The 23919-nt window shown below is 42.9% G+C and overlaps 1 protein-coding gene across 1 annotated transcript in view; it reads left to right on the top strand.

Annotated features, from left to right (window-relative positions):
* The window catches only part of LOC109428423 (gamma-aminobutyric acid receptor subunit beta-like), a 123729-nt gene that overhangs the window by 65713 nt on the left and 34097 nt on the right, over positions 1-23919 (top strand). The window contains exon 3 of the mRNA XM_062844281.1: positions 10190-10293. Within this exon, the coding sequence (XP_062700265.1) occupies positions 10190-10293 (104 nt within the window). The remainder of the gene's footprint in view (positions 1-10189; positions 10294-23919) is intronic.

The following is a 23919-nucleotide window of genomic DNA, read 5'->3' as shown; positions in this document are numbered from 1 at the left end:
GTTCTCTATCAGGTATCAGTAGGTCGGCTCAAGAGGCACGTTCTCCTTCATTTGGGAAATTTGTGCCATCGCCATGAATACGAGCCTATTCATCATTTACCTGAGGGAGAGCGAAGGGAGGAATAAGGGATGGGATAGGGAAAGGGAAGGTAAGGGAATAGGGTCGACATAATCGCATAAGCGTACCACAACGGGTTCAAACAGCGCCCTGAAAAGAGCACTGTAAAAAGCGCATAAAGCGTAAAGTAAGCCTATAGCTACTTGCCACAACGGGTTCAAAACAACAGAACATTCTGAAGATTCGGGCTTCTTAGGTCAGTTTCACTTAATCAAGTGTTTACCGAGTACTCGGAAACGCAGTTGCGTAAAAACTGGGTAGTTACATATCAAATGATTCAAAGTTTCACAGTCGGATTCTCAGCTAAGATATACAAATGAAGCAGCCTGTTAAGGCTTGTGATGGACAAAATCATAAGTAGGAAAACCACATTGAGTTATCTCAATGCGTAGCGTTTCTGCTACGAGATTTCTCAAAAGTCAAGGCAAGACTCCCGCATGGGGGCATCCACATACACTCAATTTCCTAATCGCTGCTTGACGTAATGCCGAGAAGAGATGTTGGTTTTTGAGCATTTGGTAAATCCAATTGGAAATCATTGAAAGATAAATAGGACAATTGGCTTCTTTAGCGGTGTTGAGATAATTTCATATTCTGAATCTGCATGCCAAACTGAGCCGAAATCCAAATTTTCATGAATTTTGGTGCCCGGGAACCTATTTAAAAATCAGTTTAAAGTTTGTATGGGAGCGATTTGTCGAATAACCCCTCGTCGCATTTTGTACTGGGCGGAGCTGTCAAGCAGTTGCTCAGCTGTCAAAAGGTAATTTCAAAAAATCCAGTGGCGTCGCGTAACCTCACTTTTTACCTGTGCACCAAGTATAAATTCTTGAATTTTTTGAACAAACTTGCTTGTAATAATTAGAAAATGACGAGAATAGCTGCTTTTACTCATTTCCATTTTGATTTTGATCATAAATCCCCTGCAAATGCAAGTTTTAGGGTCGGTGCACAGGTAAAAAGTGAGGTTACGCGACGCCACTGAAAATATCTCTTTGAAATTGATTTTAGGTACCAAAATAAAGTTTAAAAAATCTGAAAAAAACCATTGTGGCTCAGAAAAAGGTGCTCTTTCGTATAAAATCAAAAAATCTATACATTTTCCAAAATTTAAAAACCCAATTCATGCGGCTTCCAATATGGAATCGAAAGGTACGTGTTCAAAAGTATCCTGTAAATCCGAGAAAACACCCAAACAAAATTTATTTGAATGAATGCTTTTCCGATATCGTAAACAACATTGTGTAGACAAATCACAGTGGACTTTCCATTCTGGTAAGTATGTTGGTTCCCATGGAGAGGCATGTTTGCTAGAAAAACATCACGGGTGTGATGCTCGACAAAGCGTTCTAATCATTTCAGAAGAAAGAGGTCAAATTGATAGGTTTGATCTTCATACGAAGACATTATCAACTTACGGAATAAACTTGACAGTATAATTCCACCAAAATTTGACAGAATAGCAAGGCTGCAAACAAGCAGTTTTATCAAAACATTTTGGGGCTCGAGGCATGACACGCAAGATTGTCATTTCAATTTTATTGAAAGTAGCAAACATCGGGTCAAACACAAAAAGCGGAACCATATAGGTGTTAATCAAAACATTAGATCTACATGGAAATTCTCCCAACGAAAGTTAGGTTCTTGAATCAAAGCTGTTCTTTTATGCTGAAAATTGATCTGAGCTGTCATAACCATAGCCACTACCCAAACTAGGCACAATCAAACTCTTACAATCACAACACAAGAAAAAAGAGCAGCGATAAAAACCAATTCGGTACCGATTGAAGAACGCCAGAGACGAACATACACAGAGGACACTGTGAAGAACGCATAATGCGAAGAGCCATATAGGTTATGATTAAAGCTAATAAACAACATACTAATAATCCCACCCTTATTGAGCCTCGCAGTTGAGGCTTAAGAAGGATAGCAGATTATCTCGGAGAAACACAAGGTCAACTGCACCATTGCTCCGGTTAGCGCAGTAAGGGCAAAATACTGTGGAGGGCGCCCTAGTACTCCACAGGCTCCGTTTGTAGTTAGGTTTTTATTAGACCCCCCTAACCATTCATTCCTTGGCACGGTAAGCATAAAGCCGCATAACACCATGAATTAGGGGTCACCTGTTTAGTGGACTCTTACCACTGGATCAGGCGATCCGTAGTGTTATTCTTAGCCAATTGAGACAACCGCTACCGACACTACACAGCTATCTAGGCTGATCGGGAAAAGAAGTTAACATTGATGGTCAACTTCCAAACGAGCCCGAACAGCCTGTAATCATCATAATCAATTTCAAACCCCCTTTTTTGAGTTCTCTAGGAACTTTCTGGAAACCCTCTTAGGCCCACCTCAAATGCCCAGGAGCAAGACCTGTTCTCGCGAACTACAGTGTATCAAACAATTGTCCGTACAGTATTTTTTTGATCAAAATAATTTTTCATTTATGTGCAATTTAGATTTATTGCGAGCAAGCGGGAGCTGCGAGAATGCACTGGCTTTTCACTTTTTGACGTTCTTGACCGATGATGACGACGCGGATGTCTGTGTTTGGCCTACTAGATCACTTGATGCGGCATGCGTCGTTGCTGACTGCTCAATATGTTGGCATGAATCCACTGTCACACATCCACCCCCTTCTCGGGAATGAAATGCTTTTTTTTTGTTAAAAAAATAATCTTACTAGTAATCTCAATGACAGGATAGATGTAGCATAAAGAAGTATGGAATCTCTTATACCCAACGCATTCAGCTCCGTTACCGCTGGAAACTGATCATCTTCTAGAGACTTTGTTATAGTCTTCAAAGCTGATGGCGACGTTTTACAAAATGACGTCACGAATACTTTCACGAACCTTCAGTTCATCCTCGTTCGTCCCGTTCCCAACTAACATTTTTGCTGTTTAAGAGCTTAATAAAGCACCTTTACTCAAGTGTTTGCGCCTTAAGCTGTTATGCAGCTACTGTTTTTAGTTGGGACCCTTCTCACTTCCACACGATTTTTGACAGTTTCCGGTGGTTTGTTTTGATTCCTGTTCGCTGCCGCTCTTTTCACTCTCAGAGAGAAAATTGGGGTTAATTTTCCATGCAAAACTCAATAAATAATACTGCGCAAAGGTGAAACTGCTTAATTCTTACTTCACAACGCATTCATCCCAAGTGAATGCTTAGAGTTTATCGGAACACTAAGAAGTTTTCGAATCATTTTAATATGTATTAGGTCTCTTGAAGTAACATTTTCGCATTTATCTTGACGATAAACGTTAGGCCTTGCCAAATACCAATACAAAACCAACATTATAGAGCAATTTTGTTAAATTATTGTTAAGTTGTGGGATTCGTGGCCGTGCGGTTAGAGGCGTCAGTCGTCTGGCCGTTACGTAAGCCTCGGAGTGTGGGTTCGATTCCCACTCCAGTCGGTGAAAACTTTTCGTCAAACGCAAGATTCTCCACTGGACCACTGGGTGTTTCGTGTGTTGTCCGTTGTCTCATGTATGTGATTGTTCAGTCTGTGCAACCTCTGGTTGAAGACGGTGTAGTGTCTTTAAAAAAAAAAAATCTTTTTATAATTGAAATATGTGCGAAATATGTTTATATATCTCCACTAGGGTGGCCCACACTTATATGAAAAACAAAAATTTCGAAAAATACCAAGTCTTACCTCCTAAATCAGTTGTGTTGGACTCCCAGAAGCTACGTTCAAAATTTGAGCAAAATCGGTTGAGCCTAAGGGGGCGCTCAAAACGCTTGAAGTTTGTATGGGAAAACTTGGCCAAATGTATGCAGAAATTTTAAGTTTTCGAATTTTGCCGCTAGGTGGCGCTGTAAGCGTTCAATAATCAAACCCTTTGGTATTATTGTAGGTGACTATATGCCAGAGAACTTTGTCGAAGACCGCGAAGTGATCCGACGGCTGTGAAAAAAGTTATACCCTAGGCAAAGTGAGGCAAAGTATTGAGATTTTATTATTGATATTATTCCTTTACATGTATTGGAAAAATAAAAATAAAGTCTATCCTCACTTTTCCTAGGGTATAACTTTTTTCACAGACGTTGGATCAACTTGCGATCTTCGACAAAGTTGTTTGGCATATAGTCACCTACAATAATTCCTAAGGGTTTGATTATTGAACGCTTACAGCGCCACCTAGCGGCAAAATTCGAAAACTTAAAATTTCTGCATACATTTGGCCAAGTTTTCCCATACAAACTTCAAGCGTTTTGAGCGCCCCCTTAGGCTCAACCGATTTTGCTCAAATTTTGAACGTAGCTTCTGGGAGTCCAAAACAACTGGTTGAGGAGGTAAGACTTAGCATTTTTCGAAATTTTTGTTTTTCATATAAGTGTGGGCCACCTTAATCTCCACACATCCATACAAAACTACATGGAAACTGTAAACGAGAGAGTGGTGCAATTCATTTTTTTTTCACGTAAATTTCATTGTTTATTGTTTTTTTTTTCAACCATACTGAATATAATTAACATAATTAGGTGACGTGTAGTACACATAGGACAAATCGGGCTAATGAAACATTTTCCGTTTCACCAAAAAAGGTTGTTTTTAACTGGAATTTCATCGTGAGATCCTATGTACTTAGTGAAAAGTTCCATCTGAACACACAGTGCTCAACACTTCTTTTTAAATTCTTGATTAAGAATTCATTTAGAGCAGCTATATTTTTTTGCTAAGAGACAATAACAAGGATGGAAGAAAATCACTTCTAACGATAAATGATACACCATACGAACAATCAAAGATATCCGTTGCTCTTGTGGTAGCATGATGCGACACTCTCGCACTGTGCTCGTATCATAGAGCATTTAAACATCTGTTGCACGCTTTATCGCGGGATCTATCGTTATCGGATCTTGATACAAGTCGCGATAAACTTTATTCATCACGATAACGGCTACTTATGCACCCGGAACCAAAATTCGTGATCTGAAATTTTACATTCATATGTAAATCGCGAAGCATCAGCAAAAAGAAAGCACGAAAAAGTGACTGAAAATCGAAATTTATCATTTCGACTTCATGATAACGATCGCATCGCGGCCGCACATGCCGAGCGAATCAATATTCGCGGAGCATGGTTTGTTATGAATGTTTGACGACAAAATTCTATCGTTACGTGATGCTTTCCAACCGCGACACATTTGGGATCCTATCATGATCACTAGATTTGCATCCTTGGATAATCACTAGGGTGCGGTCATCCGGACGCGCTGTGGACTGTTTTTATTGTCGTCATGAGACAATTGCAAGGGTGCGGTCATCCGGACACGCTGTGGATTATTTTTTTTTTGTCGCTATGAGACAATTACATAGGTGCGGTCATCCGGACACGCTGTGAACTGTTTTTATAAACAAGTTTTGCCAAAACTAATCACGCTGTTGAACACTTTTATTTATTTTGACGTAAAATGGGAGATCATAAAAACGTATGGTCTTTCGCATCTCGGTCGATGAATATGAATATGGATAGCATCTGTCACAAAGAAACCTTTATACTATTCATACCATTTATCCAGAATGTCACATTTGAAATATGAAATTCTTTCATGAACTTAGTGCCAATAAGTATGCGCCTATATTGCAACTGTCAGGCGAATTACAACAGATTTTCGGTCATATTAGTTCAGTCACTAATTATTAAGCTGGTGTATCCTGAAGGAAAATCTGAATAGGAAACAATGTGCATGTTCAATTTAACGAAAGCAAATGACAAAGCTAATTACTATACTGATACATTTCGTTATTTGTGTACCAAAACTCAAAATACATTAAGCAATATGTAATCCTCTGAAGTAGGCACATATGCGTTACCCAACCATACGCAAAATTCGCAGACAGTAATCTTTTAGCCTTTTCGAAATTTGCTAAATTTTGAAAATTCTTAGCATCAGGAGTCGTCTTTGTCACAAAAACTACTCCTCGTTGATCACTAACGAATGTTGTGGTGATAGAAACAAGCTTTTGTGCATGTTCAGTGAGCATAGGACGGCAGTATAGTACCGGCACTCATTAATTTAGCTATGGGAATCACATAATCAAAATTCAACTATCGCACAACAATAATGACAATGTCACGACTTGCATTTGATGCGACAAACCACCCAATGCGACATAAGTTTTCCCAATTTGAACAGAATTGGGTAAAGGTCGTTCACCGGGGGCTTAGAAATTTTTGAGACTTGCATTGCGATTTTCAAGCGGTAACTTCAAGTCTGTAAACACTGCAACGCTGTTAAGATCTACCATAAAACAGATTCTATTTTGGATAGTAATAATCGATTATTCACGAGTTGAAAAGTACGCAACAAATTCAGCATCCATTTAGTCGAGAACAAAAATTTTCGAGATCATGTCATTATCTGTTTCCAGTTGGGATAAAGTGTAATCGCCGCGACTTCTTTGTTGCTTGTGTTGTGCCTCTTTTGTCTGACAATTCTATTCTCCGATGGGAATTCATTTCATAGCTGCGTGAGTTATAATCGCATGCCCTTTATCTCGCAACTTAAGGTGAAACCTCAATAAATCTCTTTGCAATTTTACATACAAACTTTAGAGGCACAAATCTGATGAACGAAGTCTGGAACCAAGTTTATCCTGACGTTGCACACTTGCAAACAGAGGCAGCTTTTCCCAATTGAGCGAATTTGTTTATGAATTTTCAAAATTAGTGCGCTTGAAAACGTGAATAAGGATCAAAGTCTGCCATTGTGGCAGCCATATTTGTTTGGTCTGATGTTTTTTTTCTTAAGCTTTTTTTTAAAGGTCACTATCTTACCTGTGTTAAGGAGCCATAATTCCTTATTTTTTGTCTTTAATATTATGGTATTGGAATGATAAGATTAATGCATGAACATCATAAATCCAAATTATGTAAAATTTACGGTAATAACGGTTATCATCCCCAACCGCAAAAATGTAAGACATGAATTCGTTTTATAGTGTTTAACAGTTTAACATCTAGTAAGCCATGAAGCTTCGCGGCGCAATGGTTTTTTTTTGTTTTGTTTTGGAATGACAATCAAATAAAACAGCCTCAACATCGCGGTGCGAAAGAAAACACACCAGAACATTTTTGCTTCGATCTAAATTGGAAAAAAAATATCGTTGTCATTTGACCACATTTTGGTGACGCTAGCCCATTTGCCTTAATTGATTCATTTTTCTATGCCGACCTATGTAACTAGCAACACATTTCTTCCTGCATTTCGAAAGCTGCATGCGCTCTTGCTGTGCGCATGTTTCTCACCTGGTTACAGAAACATAGCATGAACAACTGTTTGGGTATCGGCTGATTTTAGATAAAGTCCAATCAGTAACTTACCATAAATCAAGCTGCAGTTCCTACCAGGAATCCTACCTTCTGAAACTTCTTAGGAAGATGCAACAAAAAAGCACACTCACTCATTTTTAATCGCACAAACTTTCCGTTTTCCCATTAAAATTCACTACAATCACTACTTTTTTTAAACGCCCCCGCTTGCCCACATTCATTCACAACAGGGCCCATATAGCCGAGGCGGTAAACGCACGGGTATTCAGCATGACCATGCTGAGGGTGACGGGTTCGATTCCCGGTCGGTCCAGGATCTTTTCGTAAAGGAAATTTCCTTGACTTCCTTGGGCATAGAGTATCTTCGTGCCTGCCACACGATATACACATGCAAAATGGTCATTGGCAGAGGAAGCTCTCAGTTAATAACTGTGGAAGTGCTCATAGAACACTAAGCTGAGAAGCAGGCTTTGTCCCAGTGAGGACGTTACGCCAAGAAGAAGAAGAAGAGGTTTATTTATAATTTAATCCGGCAGGATCGCCAAATGTTCAATTTAGATTTATTGCGAGCAAGCGGGAGCTGCGAGAATGCACTGGCTTTTCACTTTTTGACGTTCTTGACCGATGATGACGACGCGGATGTCTGTGTTTGGCCATGCCTACTAGATCACTTGATGCGGCATGCGTCGTTGCTGACTGCTCAATATGTTGGCATGAATCCACTGTCACACAATTTAAATGTTTATAACTTTTTCATACGTCAATCAAATACGCTGAAATTTTGACCAATAATAACCCATATATTAAAGCTCCATTGAAGTAAATTGGCCCATATAGCCGAGGCGGTAAACGCACGGGTATTCAGCATGACCATGCTGAGGGAGACGGGTTCGATTCGAGGTCGGTCCAGGATCTTTTCGTAAAGGAAATTTCCTTGACTTCCTTGGGCATAGAGTATCTTCGTGCCTGCCACATGATATACGCATGCAAAATGGTCATTGGCAGAGGAAGCTCTCAGTTAATAACTGTGGAAGTGCTCATAGAACACTAAGCTGAGGACGTTACGCCAAGAAGAGAGAGAGAGAGAGTGGTAAAATTTTGAGCGAGATCGAATAAGTTTTCTGAAAGTTATAGAACTTTCAGTAAAACTTATAAGATTTTTGAACACATTTTCAAAACATTATATCTCAATATGTACTCGATGAAACTTTTTCCTTTTTTTGTGTTACAGCTTATACCTAATGCTTTCATATGCAGCTTCGTTTGAGATTTTATTTTCACTACAAAAATATGAAAAATCTGTATATGTTCAGAGTGTCATTTGGAAATTTATCATATTTTGATCAATGAAAGTGCCAAGTGTTATCAACTTTTTAAACTCTCTTAATGTAATATTTTTATACAGGACCTACTTAACTACATATGAAGAGTAGGTCCTATGGATTTTTCGTTCAGTCAATGCACTTTTATTGGTGGAAAACGTTTGGCAGATTATATGTGCAAAATATAGTAAATTTTCAAACATCGTCAGCTACATAAGCAAATTTTTCATATTTTTTGTAGTGAATATAAAACCTCAAACATTGCTGCATATGAAAGCCTTAGCTATAAGATGTAACACATAAAAAATTGAAAAAAAATCATCGAGTACATATTGAGATATAATGTTTTAAAAATGTGTTCAAAAATCTTATAAGTTTTACTAAAAGTTCTATAACTTTCAGAAAAAATATTCGATCTAGCTCAAAATTTTATCAATGGAGCTTTAATATTTGGTTTATTATTGGTCAAAATTTCAGCGTTTTTGATTGACGCATAAAAAAGTTATGAACATTTGAATGAAAAATTATTTTGACATTTGTTTGATACACTGTAGATTCCGTCATTGAAGCCCATACTTAATTTATGCATAAATTCCCCTATTTTTATGCCTTTTTTTAAATTTATGTAGTCCCATCCATGTGCATAAATAGGGGTTCCGTTGTATATAAAATGAGTTTTAAGTCCCTTTGAGGGAACAAATCTCCCGATCAGATGAACCGATTAGTATGACTCTTGCACGGTTCGATTCGTATTTATGGTGGCCGTGTTTATAAGTAGTAAAATTTACGAAAATCAACTGAAAAAGTAGGAAAATTGTGAATGTACCTACTGAAATTTGCAAAAGCTGGGAAGAAAATCGAGACGATCGCAATGGAACCTATCTAGATGGCAATGTTGCAAGTAGACAAACAATTGTCAAAACTGTCTATATCGCTGCAAGCTATAGTGGCAAAACAGCATTTGCCGGGACAGCTAGTACACTATATATAAGAGTGTATATGCACTCTTATACGACTTTGACAGATACATCGCAATAAATTCATAAACTAACATCATATGCGATGGAAATTGTCTTTCCGTTGTACATGTATGCGATTGTGATTTAAAACAGTATTTTATACGATGTACACCGTGCAATTTACTTCCTAATGCGATTCTGGTTGCCTGGGTCACTATAAAAAAGCATGATGTATTCTGGAGGACACGACAATAAAAAGTAATGAAGGGTTAAGCTTCAAGGACCCCGATCCTCATTACATTCAACTGCTGCTGGGGGATATTTTATCTGACCTATCTTTCCTACCTTACCTACCTTACACATTTCCAAACAAATGGATTATAATTTAATTCCTAGCAAAATTGTAATTGTTAGCGACACTGAATTATCGCCTGGTCCATTGCTTGTTACTTTCGGCCAGTTCGTATAACATATCCCATTTATTTCCCTTTTTTTCCACAGCGGACACTCGAAATCGATGGCAGCCGGACGACTGGAGAACGTCACCCAAACTATTTCTAGGATATTGGAAGGTTACGACATTCGGTTGCGGCCAAACTTTGGCGGTAAGTATAATACTCCATTTCTCATCTCACACATTTAAATTCAGATTTATCAGAAAGCGACCATGGAGTCAAAAAACTGTGTGGGATCATTATTCATTTAGCGGGCACAGACTTGCATACCTACTCCAATTATAATAGTCGAGTCGAACACCGAAGCTACAATGTCGAAGCGAATGCTTTCTACGCTGCCACACCATCGAGCGTGCAACGGGCGGAACTTTTCCAATTAAATTTAAATATCGCTGTGCTCTACAACAGTCTGCACCTTCGCAATCTGCAAAACGGATCATCGTAAGTGAGCGCTCATGCATGAAAGATTAAAATAAAACTACAACTCCGGCATCCGGGTTGGTACCATAATAATCATTGACACTGATTTGAGTGGATCCGGACGGAATTTCTGGCGGCAATTACTAACTAGACAATCCGTCTGTGTGTGAATAGGATACGTACACGAGAAGATTTAATCCATTTAAGTAGATGTAGCAATTTTCCCAATTTTCTAGCTCTAATTACCGACGGAGAAGAACATGCCGACTCGGTGAACCTCGGAGGCAATTTTCAAGTGCATGTCGGTGCCAAAAACCGCAAACCAATCAACCTGGAAAACACCTCCTCCTACCCAGTTCCGAACTGCAAGTGCCATCGAATAACCCTCGTCGCACCGTGGTTCAGATTTGAGAATATCTTGCATAAATACCATATCATAGACCATAGTAGGCTACTGGTATTGAATACAATAAATTACGCCCAAATTTCGCACAGATGATTTGACTACTAAAAGGAATCGAAAAAGCTTTGTTCCAAAAATCGATCTTGTTAACTCAGTTTTTTTACGAGTTACAAAATCAATGTTTAAAATTAAGCCAAAGCTATTCGATGCTTTTAAGGGTCGGGCTCCCGAAGCTTCCCGAACGTATATCTGGTGAGCGAAGTGCTGTAAATTTTGGCTGATTTGTAATCAGTGATGACTAATCAAAATTGGTTTGGCCAAGTGTTAAAATTTCTACTTCATAATCCATAATTGAATCCGACCTGTATATACTAATGTTTGATATATATTCACCCAGAAAAAATAATAATAAATAAATTTTGCCAAAGTTTACAACACATAGACCTCTGTGCGTCATTAGATTAGGCCAGGGTCAGCTTGTGTGTCGGGTGTAATTGTGACAATGCACTGTTGGTGGCGCCGAATTGGTACATTTGTGAGACCGAATGTGTGTGATGATGACTGACGTCCATCAGCTGTCCTGTAGTGTTTTTTTTTTTGTTTCATGGTGGTTCAGTTCGAGGTATATGGTCGCTGAGGTCAATCCAATTTGCGTTGACGATGGCATAGCAGTCAGGACCAGGCGAGCTACTAATCACATTTGGCATGTTGTGGTAACTTGAAGTATGATAACTTGCTAAATCCTTTTGGCTGAAAATTACGGGTGTGGTTGGTTCACTTTCAAAATACATAGTTCAAAATTCTGACTGATGCATCTTCCGTATCTTTGTCAATCAACTCTATGCTTAGTTGTAACAATAGATAATTGTTTTCACTTTTAGTTGTAACGTTTAGTAAACAATGCGTTTAATTCAAGAATCATTACAAAACAGCTTTTGGATCTATTCATTCGTTCGCATTTTCACACATTGACTCCATTGACTTCCAGGATAAATCGACAAAACCATTGGTCGTAGTTGGCTATGTAACGTTACAAATTTTAGCAAAAGCAATCATATAGGGCACTTCACAAAGTTCTCTCCTTCTCTTTCACTCTTTTAAAAATTTTGTAAACAACAAAGCCAAGAAACTTCAAAATTCCGTACAAAATCAAAACAGTGCAGTGCCCTATAGGGGATACTTTACTTTTGATATGGGCAAACTTCCAGAGGGACTGTGTAAATTATTGTGGGATCCCGATAAGATTGCGGTTCGTAGCTACGTCGTGTGATACGGAATCTCTGGAGAAATATCATAAGCAGTTTCTGGAGGAATTTCAGAAAAAAAAACTCTATGTACTAGAAAACATGCCTTTTTAATTCTAAAAATATTTTCTCAACTCCTGAAAGAATCACAGAGAGTACGTATAGAAGAAACCGTACGAAGGAACCCCGACAAGGGCCGGAACTACGAGTTTTTGCTAGGGAGTGCACTACTAACAAATATTCATTAGTTCATCCATTCATCATTCATCGCCCCATATGTCACAGCAGTGCATAAAAAATTCTAGGGGGTGCCTGGCACCCCTGGTACCCCCTGTGGGATTTGCATTATGATTAGTGATATTCCCCTTGCGTGTCCTTCCCCTAGTAAGCATTGGTGACAGCAATCATCATGACAAGACAGTGAGTGTGTTGCTGCAGTTTGCTAAGAATGTCAGAAACGAACTGTTATGGTGAGTTGCGTAATATTCACACCCCCGGTACTTTCGCCTATGACCCCGGACCTTTCCGGGATTCCTCCATAAGTTCTTTGTGAGAATTGTTCCTGTGAGAACAGTTCAGAAGTACCTCCTGAGATTCCCCATATAGGCAGAGCCGTAGCGTGCCGCTGGCCAGGTTGGCCCCCACCAAGGGCGCCTGCCTCGGAGAGGCGCCGAAAAGGCATAAGGCTAAAAGCAAACAAAAAAAAAGTTATCAAGATTTCACTGTTCAAAGTGTCTAAGATTACCCAAAAAACTATCAGTGAGATTTTATTTTTATTTCCTGAAAACAAATTAAATATATTAAGAACTCCCAATAAATTTCATCAGATCTTTCTTCGGAATTTCTTGCTAGGTTTCTTACAAACAGTTTTTCAAAAACGCTTTCAGAAATTCTTCTAGAAATTCTCTTGAAACTCTTTCGGAAATTTCTTCAGGAATCCTCTGAAAAAAACAAATCAGAAATTCTTCTGGAGATTTATCACGAAATTTCTCGAAGGATTCCCTTAGAAGTTACTCCTGGGAGCCTATCAGGAAGTTATCTAAGAAATTATTGAGAAATTATTTAACAGATTCTTCCGGATGTTTCTCCAAGGATTTTATTAGATTACCTTTCACAAAAACAAATAAAAATAAAACTTCTGCCGATATTCTTTCAAAACATCTTCTTTTAGAGATAATTTTCTTCAAGTACACCTTAAAAAATTCCTCCACAGATTCCACCAAAAATTCTTTTAGGGCTTGATACTTATATTTCTCAATACTTATTTCACTATTTTTACTGGGTTTCTCATGGATAATATTCAATGAATTTCTGAAGAAATTCTATAAAGATTCCTTCAGATATTCTTGTAGGTATTCCTACAAAAATATCTTTATGGATTACGGATTAGGATTATGGATCTGCTCTAGATTCTTATAGAAACTCCTGCAGAATCGTTTAGACATCTCTCCAGCGATTCCTTCATAAATGTCGCTGAGAATTCCTTCAGAAATTCTTCCAGGGTATTTTTTTAGAAAACCATCTACCGTATGCGTGATAATGTTTGCACCATCGTCAAATAAAATTCCAGTTTGACTTGTGAAGACAATGTGTTGGTTTTATTTGCAGGCATTTAAGCTATTACTCATATCCTAGTAGGCTGTGAATAAAAAGTGTTGATTTTCTTAGTTTTACACTTGCATAATGACTAAGTGGCAACCTAGCTCGTGATTTGTCCACGCGCAAATGTCGAAAATTATCCGTGGTAGTGTCAAAGTCAAGATTAACAATTTTTGCATTTATTTTTTTATTTTGACATTGCATAATGGTGTAGACATTGGCACACAAACAAAAGTTATAATAACTATTGATTCTGGAATTTGGTACGGATCGATAGTTTTTCGGAAATCGAAAAAACGGAGGTTGCGTTCGGGCAAATTCAAGACTTTCTTATATGGCGCTACTCGTAGCTCCTGGATTCCATTGGTAATAATGTAAGTTTTTTTTCTATGGTCGAAGGATCATAAAGGCCACCGTAATTTTCCTTTTCGATTTGCCATGCCGTTAAGTCGCTGATTTTGCGTTTCTTTGCCATTTTTCTTATTGAGCGCATATAACACTAGTTTACAGCATTTATGAACTCGGTAAGCTGATGATCATTTTTGGTGTAGAATCATGCCCTGAGTTCGAAAACGCGAAGGAAAAAAATTACAGTAGAGCGGAATTTTTTTCGACTTCCCATACAAGGTTGATGATTTGAAATCGATTTTTGTTCTATTTTTAAGCAAAGTCGCTCACTTCAAACATCTCATTCTCCGTAATCAATGCTCCGATTGAGCTAAAAATTTTACTGTTACTCGCCTACATATGATATGTCAAATAAACGTTGAGAAAGATTTTTTCGATTGTTTTTTTCTTATTGAAAAAAATACATTCCTTCAAAAAATTTTGGGAATTTTGCTAAAATTTAAGAAGATCGTCCCTAAAACTCGCCAATATCTTGAATTTCATCAATCTGACGCAAATCTTGTATTCAGATGATCGAATGGTATTGTATTCAGCCTTTATTTTATGGAAAAAGATTTAAAATTGGTTGAACAAAACGCAATATATTTGAATTTTAGTAAATTATATATTTTGAAAAGTTACAAAACTCGATATTGAGCTAAAACTAAAAAAACTGTTCTACTTTAAATTTTTTGAAGGTCGGTTTCGAAATCAGCACTAAATTGTGCTTCAAAAATTTTGGTCGTTGACAGAAGTTCACGACTTTCGTTTTATTTTGTAAACTTGTGTAGTTGATTTCAATTCATTTCTAGAGGAGTTCATAAAATAATCTGAATCCCCTAAAAATTAATTGACGCATACTACGCTAAATTGCTAAAATGTTAGTTGGTATGCGATATAAATCCAATTTTTAATCTAGACTTTTTATTATTTTTTTTTCTTGTATTTTCCTGCTGTTTTAAAAACTGTCCTCCTTTTCATACAAATGTCCTCCTTTTTCAACCGAATTTGGACAAAAGGTCCTCCTTCACTTCATTTCCATATGGTCACCCTAGGCTTGATCTATATTTGATTCAACCGTTGAAACAAGCACGATGGGTAGTGAGTAGAGTGAGACGTTATATACAGGCCTTAGTTCAGTCAAGATTTTGTTCTCTTACACATATTTATCACATGCATTGACTTTGTTCACTTTTGTAGTTCCTGTTCCATCCAATTCTGGTTCTGCGTCACTATCGGTAGCCTCCAATGTGGTCTGAGCCTATTTTCTTGCTATTCGTTCCTCAGGTTATTAAAAAAACCGCGGTTTGATGTGTCGCATGCATGGACTTTTGTATTTGGCCACATTCGGTAGGATATCCGAGAAACCTAATCCTGAACACTACCGGTAGTTTTGAATGCGGTCTGAGCAAATTTTCTTGCTAACCGTTTTTCAGGTTGTCTAAAAAGGATCACTTTTTCATTCGACCACTTCCGGCGGGACACCCGGAACCGATTCCTGGACAATACCGATTATCCCTTATATGGTATGAGGTTTCTTAAAAAGCCATGAATTGATGCGTCTAATAGATGGGTTTGGTTCATTTTTGTATTTGACCACTTCCGGCGTAACAACTGCAACGGTTCTTGAAAACTACCGATATTGTGTAATGTGGTCTGAGCCTATTTTCTTGCTAACCGTTCATCAAGTTATCTGAAAAGCCGCTATCTGATGTGCCGCATGCATGGGTTTGGTTCCTTTTGACATTTGGCCACTTCCGGCGGGACACCCTAGATCGGTTCCGGAACACTATTGGTAGTCTTTAAAAAAATCTTAGATGTGGTCTGAGCTTATTTTCTTGCTAATCGTTCATCAAGTAATTTAAACAGCCGCTATTTAATGTGCCGCAGGCATGAGATTGGTTCTCTTCCACATTTGACTACATCCGGCGAACACCCGGAACCGGTTCCGGAACACTATCGGTTGATCCAAATATGGTCTGAAACTATTTTCTTGCTAAAGGTTTATCAGGTTGCCTAAAGAGTCGCGATTTGATGCGTCGCATGTGAGGGGTTGTTTAACTTATATACTTGGCTACTTCCGGCAGGACATCTGGAACGGGTTCTGTAACACTACCGGTTCAAATATGGTCTGAGAATGTTTTCCTGCCTAATGTTCATCAGGTTATCGAAAAAGCCGCTGTTTGATGTGTCGCATGCATGGGTTTGATTCACTTTCATATTTGGCCACTTCCGGCGGAACACCCGGAACCGGTTCCGGAACACTACCGGTTTAGATATGGTCTGAGAATGTTTTCCTACCTACTGTTCATCAGGTTATAGAAAAAGCCACTGTTTGATATGTCGCATGCATGGGTTTGGTTCACTTTCATATTTGGCCACTTCCGGCGGGACACCCGGAACCGGTTCCGGAACACTACCGGTTCAGATATGGTCTGAGAATGTTTTCCTGCCTACTGTTCAACAGGTTATCGAAAAAGCCACTGTTTTATGTGTCGCATGCATGGGATTGGTTCACTTTCATATTTGGCCACTTCCGGCGGAACACCCGGAACCGGTTCCGGAACGCTACCGGTTCAGATATGGTCTGAGACTATTTACCTGCTTACCGTTCATCAATTTACTCAAAATGCCGTGGTTTGATGTGTCGCATGCATGGGTTTGTAGCGTTTTTATATCTGGCCCCTTCCTGGGGTACCGATCCGGAACACCTAAATGGCCATAACTCCGGAACGGTTGGACCGATCTGAACTATTTTCAATAGGAAACAATGGGACTATATACCGCGTCGAATGAACCATCGGTCGTTGAAATCGGTTGATATTTACTATCTAAAAATGAGGTGACCTTTTTGTACACACACACACACACGCACATACGCACACACATACATACACACAGCGGGCAGCAGGGACGAAAGTCCTGGGGCCTGACGCACCCCCCCGCTTGCGAGTCAGCCGCGTAGTCGCCGGCTAAGAATAGGACTACTAACCCCAATTCAAGGTGTCAAGCGACCCGTGCTGAGGAATGAGTGATCGAGGGGGTGAAAAAGATGCTCGATCTTTAACGGAGCCTGTGGGGTACCTGGGCACCCCCCACAGTAAGCTGTCCCTTACCGCGTTAATGCAGGGCTCTGGCGTGGTGGACATTCTTTCCCGTGCGACTCGTGGGATTAATCATGAAATCAAACAAATCAAGCAATCAATATTCAGGTGGAAGTAGTGGTGGGATCAACCCCTTCGCAAGAAGCGGGTTGATGAGATCTCCGACAAGGAGAAGTGAGGAGATAGGCGCTGGGAGTTGCGTACGCAGCTCAAGCGTGGGTGCTCCAGTCCACTTCCCGGCAAGCCAGCCGGTGGAGGTTATGGACGGAGCGTGGTTGTTGAGGGCCGTCAACCGAGGATCCAAAGGACGGTCCGCAATAGAGGTGGCTGAGCAGCAGCTTGGCAAAATCATCGACTTTGCGTCCACTAAGTCGAACATAAGCAAGGACCTGAAAACGGCCTTGCTTCGACTTAGGGCGTCGATCGACGATGCCAAGCAGGAGCACGCGGCACTCGCGTTGCTGACTGCTGCAGCAGCGGAGCCTGCAAATGAGAAAGTGCCGAAGTTTACCCAAACGGAGGCCTTCTCCTTCGCAGGAAGTCCAAATAAGGCGGAAGCGACTGCTCACGACAAACGGGGCAAGCAATCGCAGAAGCGGGCGAGGCAACCGTCAGGCGAGGAGCTGTCTGGCGGTGCCCGCAAGGCCAGGCGAATCATTACCCCGAAAGTCGGTAATAATGCCGGAAGGTCGGACCCCAGCCAGGGTTCCCGGAAAGCTGGAAAGGGTGGGCCTGAAAAGGCTGGCCCGTCCCGGAACGATGGGAACAAGGGGTTGCGACCGCTAGTGGGCCCTCAACAGCCACAGAGTAGGGCGATCCAAGGGGAGGACCCCCCTTGGACGAAGGTAGAGCGGAAGAAGAAGAAGAAGGCGAATCCGCAGGTAGTAGCGCAGGACGCCAAGCCAAGGCGTAGGAAGGCAGGTGCCAAGCGCGAGAAAGGCGACGCTATCGTCATCAAGACGGAACAGTCCAAGTACTCGGATGTCTTGAAGATGATGCGAAGCGACGCCAAGCTTGAGGGTCTTGGAGCCGACGTACGCAGTATTAGACGTACTCGTACGGGCGAGATGATCCTGGAGCTGAAGCGCCAGAAGGAGCACAAGGGCGCCGCCTATAAGAGGCTGGCAGAAGAGGTCCTTGGTGAGGGTGTGCAGGTGAGGGCTTTGACACATGAGGCGACTCTGAAGGTCAAGGACATCGATGAGATCACCGAAGTGGAAGAGCTCGTCACGGCACTGCGGCAACAGTGCGATGTGCAGGTGGCCGCCGCAGCCGTTAAGCTACGGAAAGGGCCAGCAGGGACACAGGTAGCTTTGGTTCAGCTACCTGTGGCGGACGTCAAAAAGTCCGTTAAAGTAGGGAGCATAAAGGTGGGTTGGTGTGTATGTCACCTGACATTCCACGAGCCACCAGAGGTTTGCTTCAGGTGTCTGGAACCAGGACACAAGTCGTGGGACTGCAAAGGCCCCGACAGGCGCAAACTGTGCAGGCGATGCGGCGCTGAAGGTCATAAGGCCCAAAGCTGCACGAGTCCGCCCATCTGCATGATCTGTACCGGGAAATCCTCGAACAACAGACATCCGATGGGTGGTCCAAGGTGCCCGGCCTTCAAGAAAGCCGCAGTGAACAACAAATCACAGTGCAGGTAACGCAGCTGAACCTGAACCACTGTGATGCGGCTCAGCAACTGCTTTGTCAGGCAGTTTCTGAGTGGGAGACGGATATCGCCATCATATCGGACCCATACCGAGTACCCGCCGGCAACGGCAACTGGGTCGCGGATGGGACCAGAAAAATGGCGGCGATATGGACGACGGGTAAATACCCCGTTCAGGAGTTGGTGTCTACTACCTATGAGGGCTTCGTGGTCGCCAAAGTAAACGGGGTCTTCTTCTGTAGCTGTTATGCGCCTCCGCGGTGGCCGATCGAGCAGTTCACGCAAATGCTGGACCGCTTAACGACCGTGCTAACAGGGCGAAGGCCGGTGGTAATAGCGGGCGACTTTAATGCCTGGGCCGTGGAATGGGGAAGCCGTTTCACGAACCAGCGGGGTCAGATCCTGCTAGAAACACTGGCCATCTTAGATGTCGACTTGGCTAATGTCGGTACCAAGAGTACCTTTAGTCGGAATGGAGCGGAGTCAATTATTGACGTGACCTTTTGCAGTCCTGGCCTAACAAGTAGTTCGAACTGGAGAGTAGATGATGGCTACACTCACAGCGACCACCTGGCGGTTCGCTACAGTATCGACTACAATAACAGCAGACAGCGGATAGAAGAAGAGGCGGCTAGGCCAAGGCCAAGCCCTCGCAGGTGGAAGACATCATACTTCGACGAAGGGGTATTTAGGGAGGCGCTCCGCCGTGAGCGAAACTTAATCGGTTTAGACGGCGACGAGCTGGTAGCGGTGCTCTCACGTGCGTGTGATGCGACCATGCCTAGGCGAGTCCACCCTAGAAATGGGAGGCCACCGGCTTACTGGTGGACCGACGCGATTGCGGACCTGCGCCGCGCCTGCCTACGGGCTAGGCGGCGGATGCAGCGAGCACGATCAGAGGAAGAGCGAAACGAACGGCGGGTGGTGTTCGCCGCTGCAAAAGCCGCGCTTAAGACCGAGATAAGAGCAAGCAAAAAGGCCTGCTTTGAGGGTCTCTGTCAGAGTGCCAATACGAACCCGTGGGGTGACGCCTACAGGATCGTTATGGCCAAGACGAGAGGTGTGATGGCTCCTACAGAGCAATCTCCAGAGATGTTGGAGGGGATCATTGGAGGACTTTTTCCGCGTCATGATCCTAGTCCTTGGCCTCCTTTCGTAGGACAGTCGGGGACTGGGGCTGGCGATGAGGAGAGGGTCACCGATGTGGAACTTGCGGGGATAGCTAAGTCCCTTAGCGTAGGTAAGGCCCCAGGTCCGGACGGAGTTCCGAACCTGGCCTTAAAAGTAGCTATTGCAGAGGCTCCCGAGATGTTCAGGTCTGCTATGCAGAAATGCCTGGACGAGGGAGTTTTCCCAGAAGCTTGGAAGAGGCAGAGCCTGGTACTATTGCCAAAGGCGGGGAAACCACCCGGAGACCCGTCGGCATATAGACCAATATGCTTGATTGACACGGCGGGGAAGGTGCTCGAAAAGATCATCCTCAATAGAATGTTGCGGTTCACCGAGGGCGAAAATGGTCTTTCGAGTAACCAGTACGGCTTCCGGAAGGGGAGGTCCACCGTAGACGCTATCTTGTCGGTTACAAAAACCGCCGAGAAAGCACTCGAGCCTAAGAGGAGGGGAATTCGCTTTTGCGCGGTAGTGACTCTGGATGTAAGGAATGCGTTTAATAGCGCCAGCTGGTCTGCTATTGCCGATGCGCTCTTGCGTCTGGGGATACCGGAGTACCTGTACAAGATTCTCGGAAGTTACTTTCAGAATCGTGTACTAGTCTACGACACGGAGGTGGGTCGGAAGTGCTTTCACATAACCTCAGGAGTCCCGCAAGGTTCCATCCTGGGTCCGGTGTTATGGAATGTCATGTACGACGAGGTGTTGAGGTTAGAGTATCCAGTGGGAGTGGTGATTGTCGGATTTGCCGACGACATTACGCTCGAAGTCTACGGTGAAACGATCGAGGAGGTAAAGTTGACTACCAACCACTCGATCAAGGTTGTGGAGGCGTGGATGCGGTCCAGGAAACTGGAGCTGGCTCACCACAAGACAGAGGTGACGGTTGTTAACAACCTGAAGTCGGAGCAGCAGACGGAGATCAGTGTAGGAGACTGTACTATCCTGTCAAAGCGCTCCGTCAAACACTTGGGCGTGATAATCGACGATAAGCTTACTTTCGGTAGCCACGTCGATTATGCCTGTAAAAGAGCCTCCACAGCTATTGCGGCACTGTCCCGGATGATGTCCAATAGCTCTGCGGTGTACGCCAGTAAGCGCAAGCTTCTGGCTAGTGTTGCTACATCCATACTTAGGTATGGTGGCCCGGCGTGGGGCACCGCGCTAAGTACTAAATGCTACCGACGGAAGCTGGAAAGTACTTACAGGCTTATGTGTCTGAGGGTTGCGAGCGCGTACCGTACCGTGTCACACGACGCTCTCTGCGTCATTACTGGTATGGTGCCTATCAGCATTCTTATCAGTGAGGACATGGAGTGCTTCGAAATGCGCGGCACAAGAGGCATACGCAGGACTGCCAGAATGGCCTCTATGGTCAAATGGCAGCGCGCGTGGGACAGTTCCACCAAAGGAAGGTGGACCCATAGGTTGATACCGAGGGTAGATAGTTGGATTAATAGGCGCCATGGGGAAGTCACATTCCACCTGACACAGGTCCTTACAGGTCATGGTTGCTTCCGACAGTATCTACACCGTTTCGGGCATGCGGATTCTCCCGAATGCCCAGTGTGCAATGGTTTAGAGGAAACGGCGGAACACGTTTTGTTCGTGTGCCCGCGTTTTCGCACAATGCGTGACCGCATGCTTGCCACATGCGGGGAAGACACAACTCCGGACAACTTGGTCCAGAGGATGTGTAGGGATGAGTTTGGCTGGAACGCCGTTTCAACGGCTATTACCCACATCGTCTGGGAGCTACAGAGGAGGTGGCGCGTGGACTCGGAGAATGGCTAGTCCAGATGCAGTACAAGAGGTGGTCCAGGGGTTCGGAGTCGGCTTCGTAGGTCATACCGGTGCCCTGCGGTCGAGATCGACCCTTACAACGATTAAGTGGCCGCGGAGAGGAAGTCCCGGTAGCGGTGCTGTCGTGGCGTCGGTCTACTGGGTTGGATCCAAGCCCGCGGTTGGAAAGGGGTCCCCGGCAAGGGTCGGGGCAGGTGGAGACCCTGCCGTCAGCAACCTACGGATGCATCTGATAGGGCCTGAAGGGTAGTGATACCCTTCCTTTGCGGGCAGGTCAGATCGGGTTGCATGTGGGCATCAGTTCTTGATGTCCGCTCAGCAGTAGGGCGCGGGCGGGGTTGACTCTGCCCGCCTTCCGAGGACAAAGGGAGTGGCGAGGACCACTCGGGAAACTGGCTAAGCGCCAGCATGCTACCGTGATGGACTCTCCAAAGCGAGTCATCGATGTTCGTTGCTGCAGGCTACGCAGCTAACCTTGTGGGTGCGATGTGCACTAGCCCCTCTCTGAAGCAATACCTTCTTGGTGGTTCCGGAGAGACGTAGGGTTTGGCGACCATAGGAATGGTTTAGTGGGTACGAGGAGAGAGTAGTCCTGGATTTTACTTTTGTTGTAGAAGACGGCCTGTCAGACCTACACTACCCTAACCTTCTGTTAGGGTGTCTGTTGAGCAGATTATCCCCCTATGGTTTAGAAGGAAAAAAAAAAATACATACACACACACACACACATACACACACACAGACATCATCTCAACTCGTCGAGCTGAGTCGATTGGTATATAAGACTTGACCCCTCCGAGGGCTCTATAAAATTTTCGTTTTTGGAGTGAACATATAGCCTTTCGGTACACCTTGGTGTACGAGAAAGGCAAAAAGAAAATGAATGACCACTTTTTTTTTGTAAATTGACAATGTTCAATTGTCGTGGGGCGCCAATCTGAATGCTTGCCAAGGGCGCCATAGGACCACGCTACGGCTCTGCATATAGGGTAACGGTCGAATTTTGGACACCTAGGAGACATTAGTTTGAATTTAAGTCAAAATCAAACAGATTCAGAGAGTGTTAAACATAATGATGATGTTAGTATGACAGTAAAATCCTCCACTGTCTGTTAAAAACACTTAAAAAGTCATTTCTGGTCGAAAATTTTATGAAAATAACTGATTCTTGAAGCATCAGTTTTCACTATTTTAGACACCCCAATATATTTTGGATCCTCTTAAGTATATATTTTGGACACCTGGTGTTTTAACTCGTTTGAAAGTGTTTTCGAAGAATCTGCCACTAGAATTTGCTTGATCACATTCAAATTACTTGATTGACAAAGGTTGATTACACAAACTTTGCGAATTTAATGCAGTAGAATGATAAACGTTTTTATTTACATCTGAAAATTTCCTCATAACCACATTCTTTTTTCGTAAACATTTTGCGGCACTCGCACGGCTTCTCGCGACAGTAGCGGTTTCCATACTACGGTATGGCGCTGCTGCATGGTCGAGCGCGCTAGTGGTCAAGCGAAACGTAGAGCGGTTCGAAAGTACGCACAGGTTGATGGGCCTTAGCGTGATCAGCGCATACCGTACGGTGTCAAAGGACGCGGTATGCGTGCTGGCGGGTATGTTGCCCATAGCACTTGTGGTGTCAGAGGACGAGGAGTGCTTCGCAGAGACGCGGAACAAGAGGCGCGAGACGGATTGCCAGAACATCGTCGATGTTGAAATGGCAGAGGGATTGGTCATCCTCCAGCAAGGGCAGATGGACACACAGGCTCAAACCGAGCGTGTCCAAGTTGACGAGCAGGCCCATGGCGAGGTGAATTTTCACTTGACACAGTTTCTGTCAGACCATGGGTGCTTCAGGTGGTATCTGCACAGATTCGGACATGCAGGTTCTCCGTCATGTCCGGAGTGTGCAGACTGTGACGAGACCGCGAAGCACGTGCTCTTTGAATGCCCACGCTTCGTGGAGCAAAGGTCGAGTATGCA

Source organism: Aedes albopictus, chromosome 1 (assembly GCF_035046485.1).
Source record: "Aedes albopictus strain Foshan chromosome 1, AalbF5, whole genome shotgun sequence".
NCBI classification, from domain to species: domain Eukaryota; kingdom Metazoa; phylum Arthropoda; class Insecta; order Diptera; family Culicidae; genus Aedes; species Aedes albopictus.
Note: the sequence above shows the minus strand (reverse complement) of the source record. Positions and strands in the feature narration are given on the sequence as shown.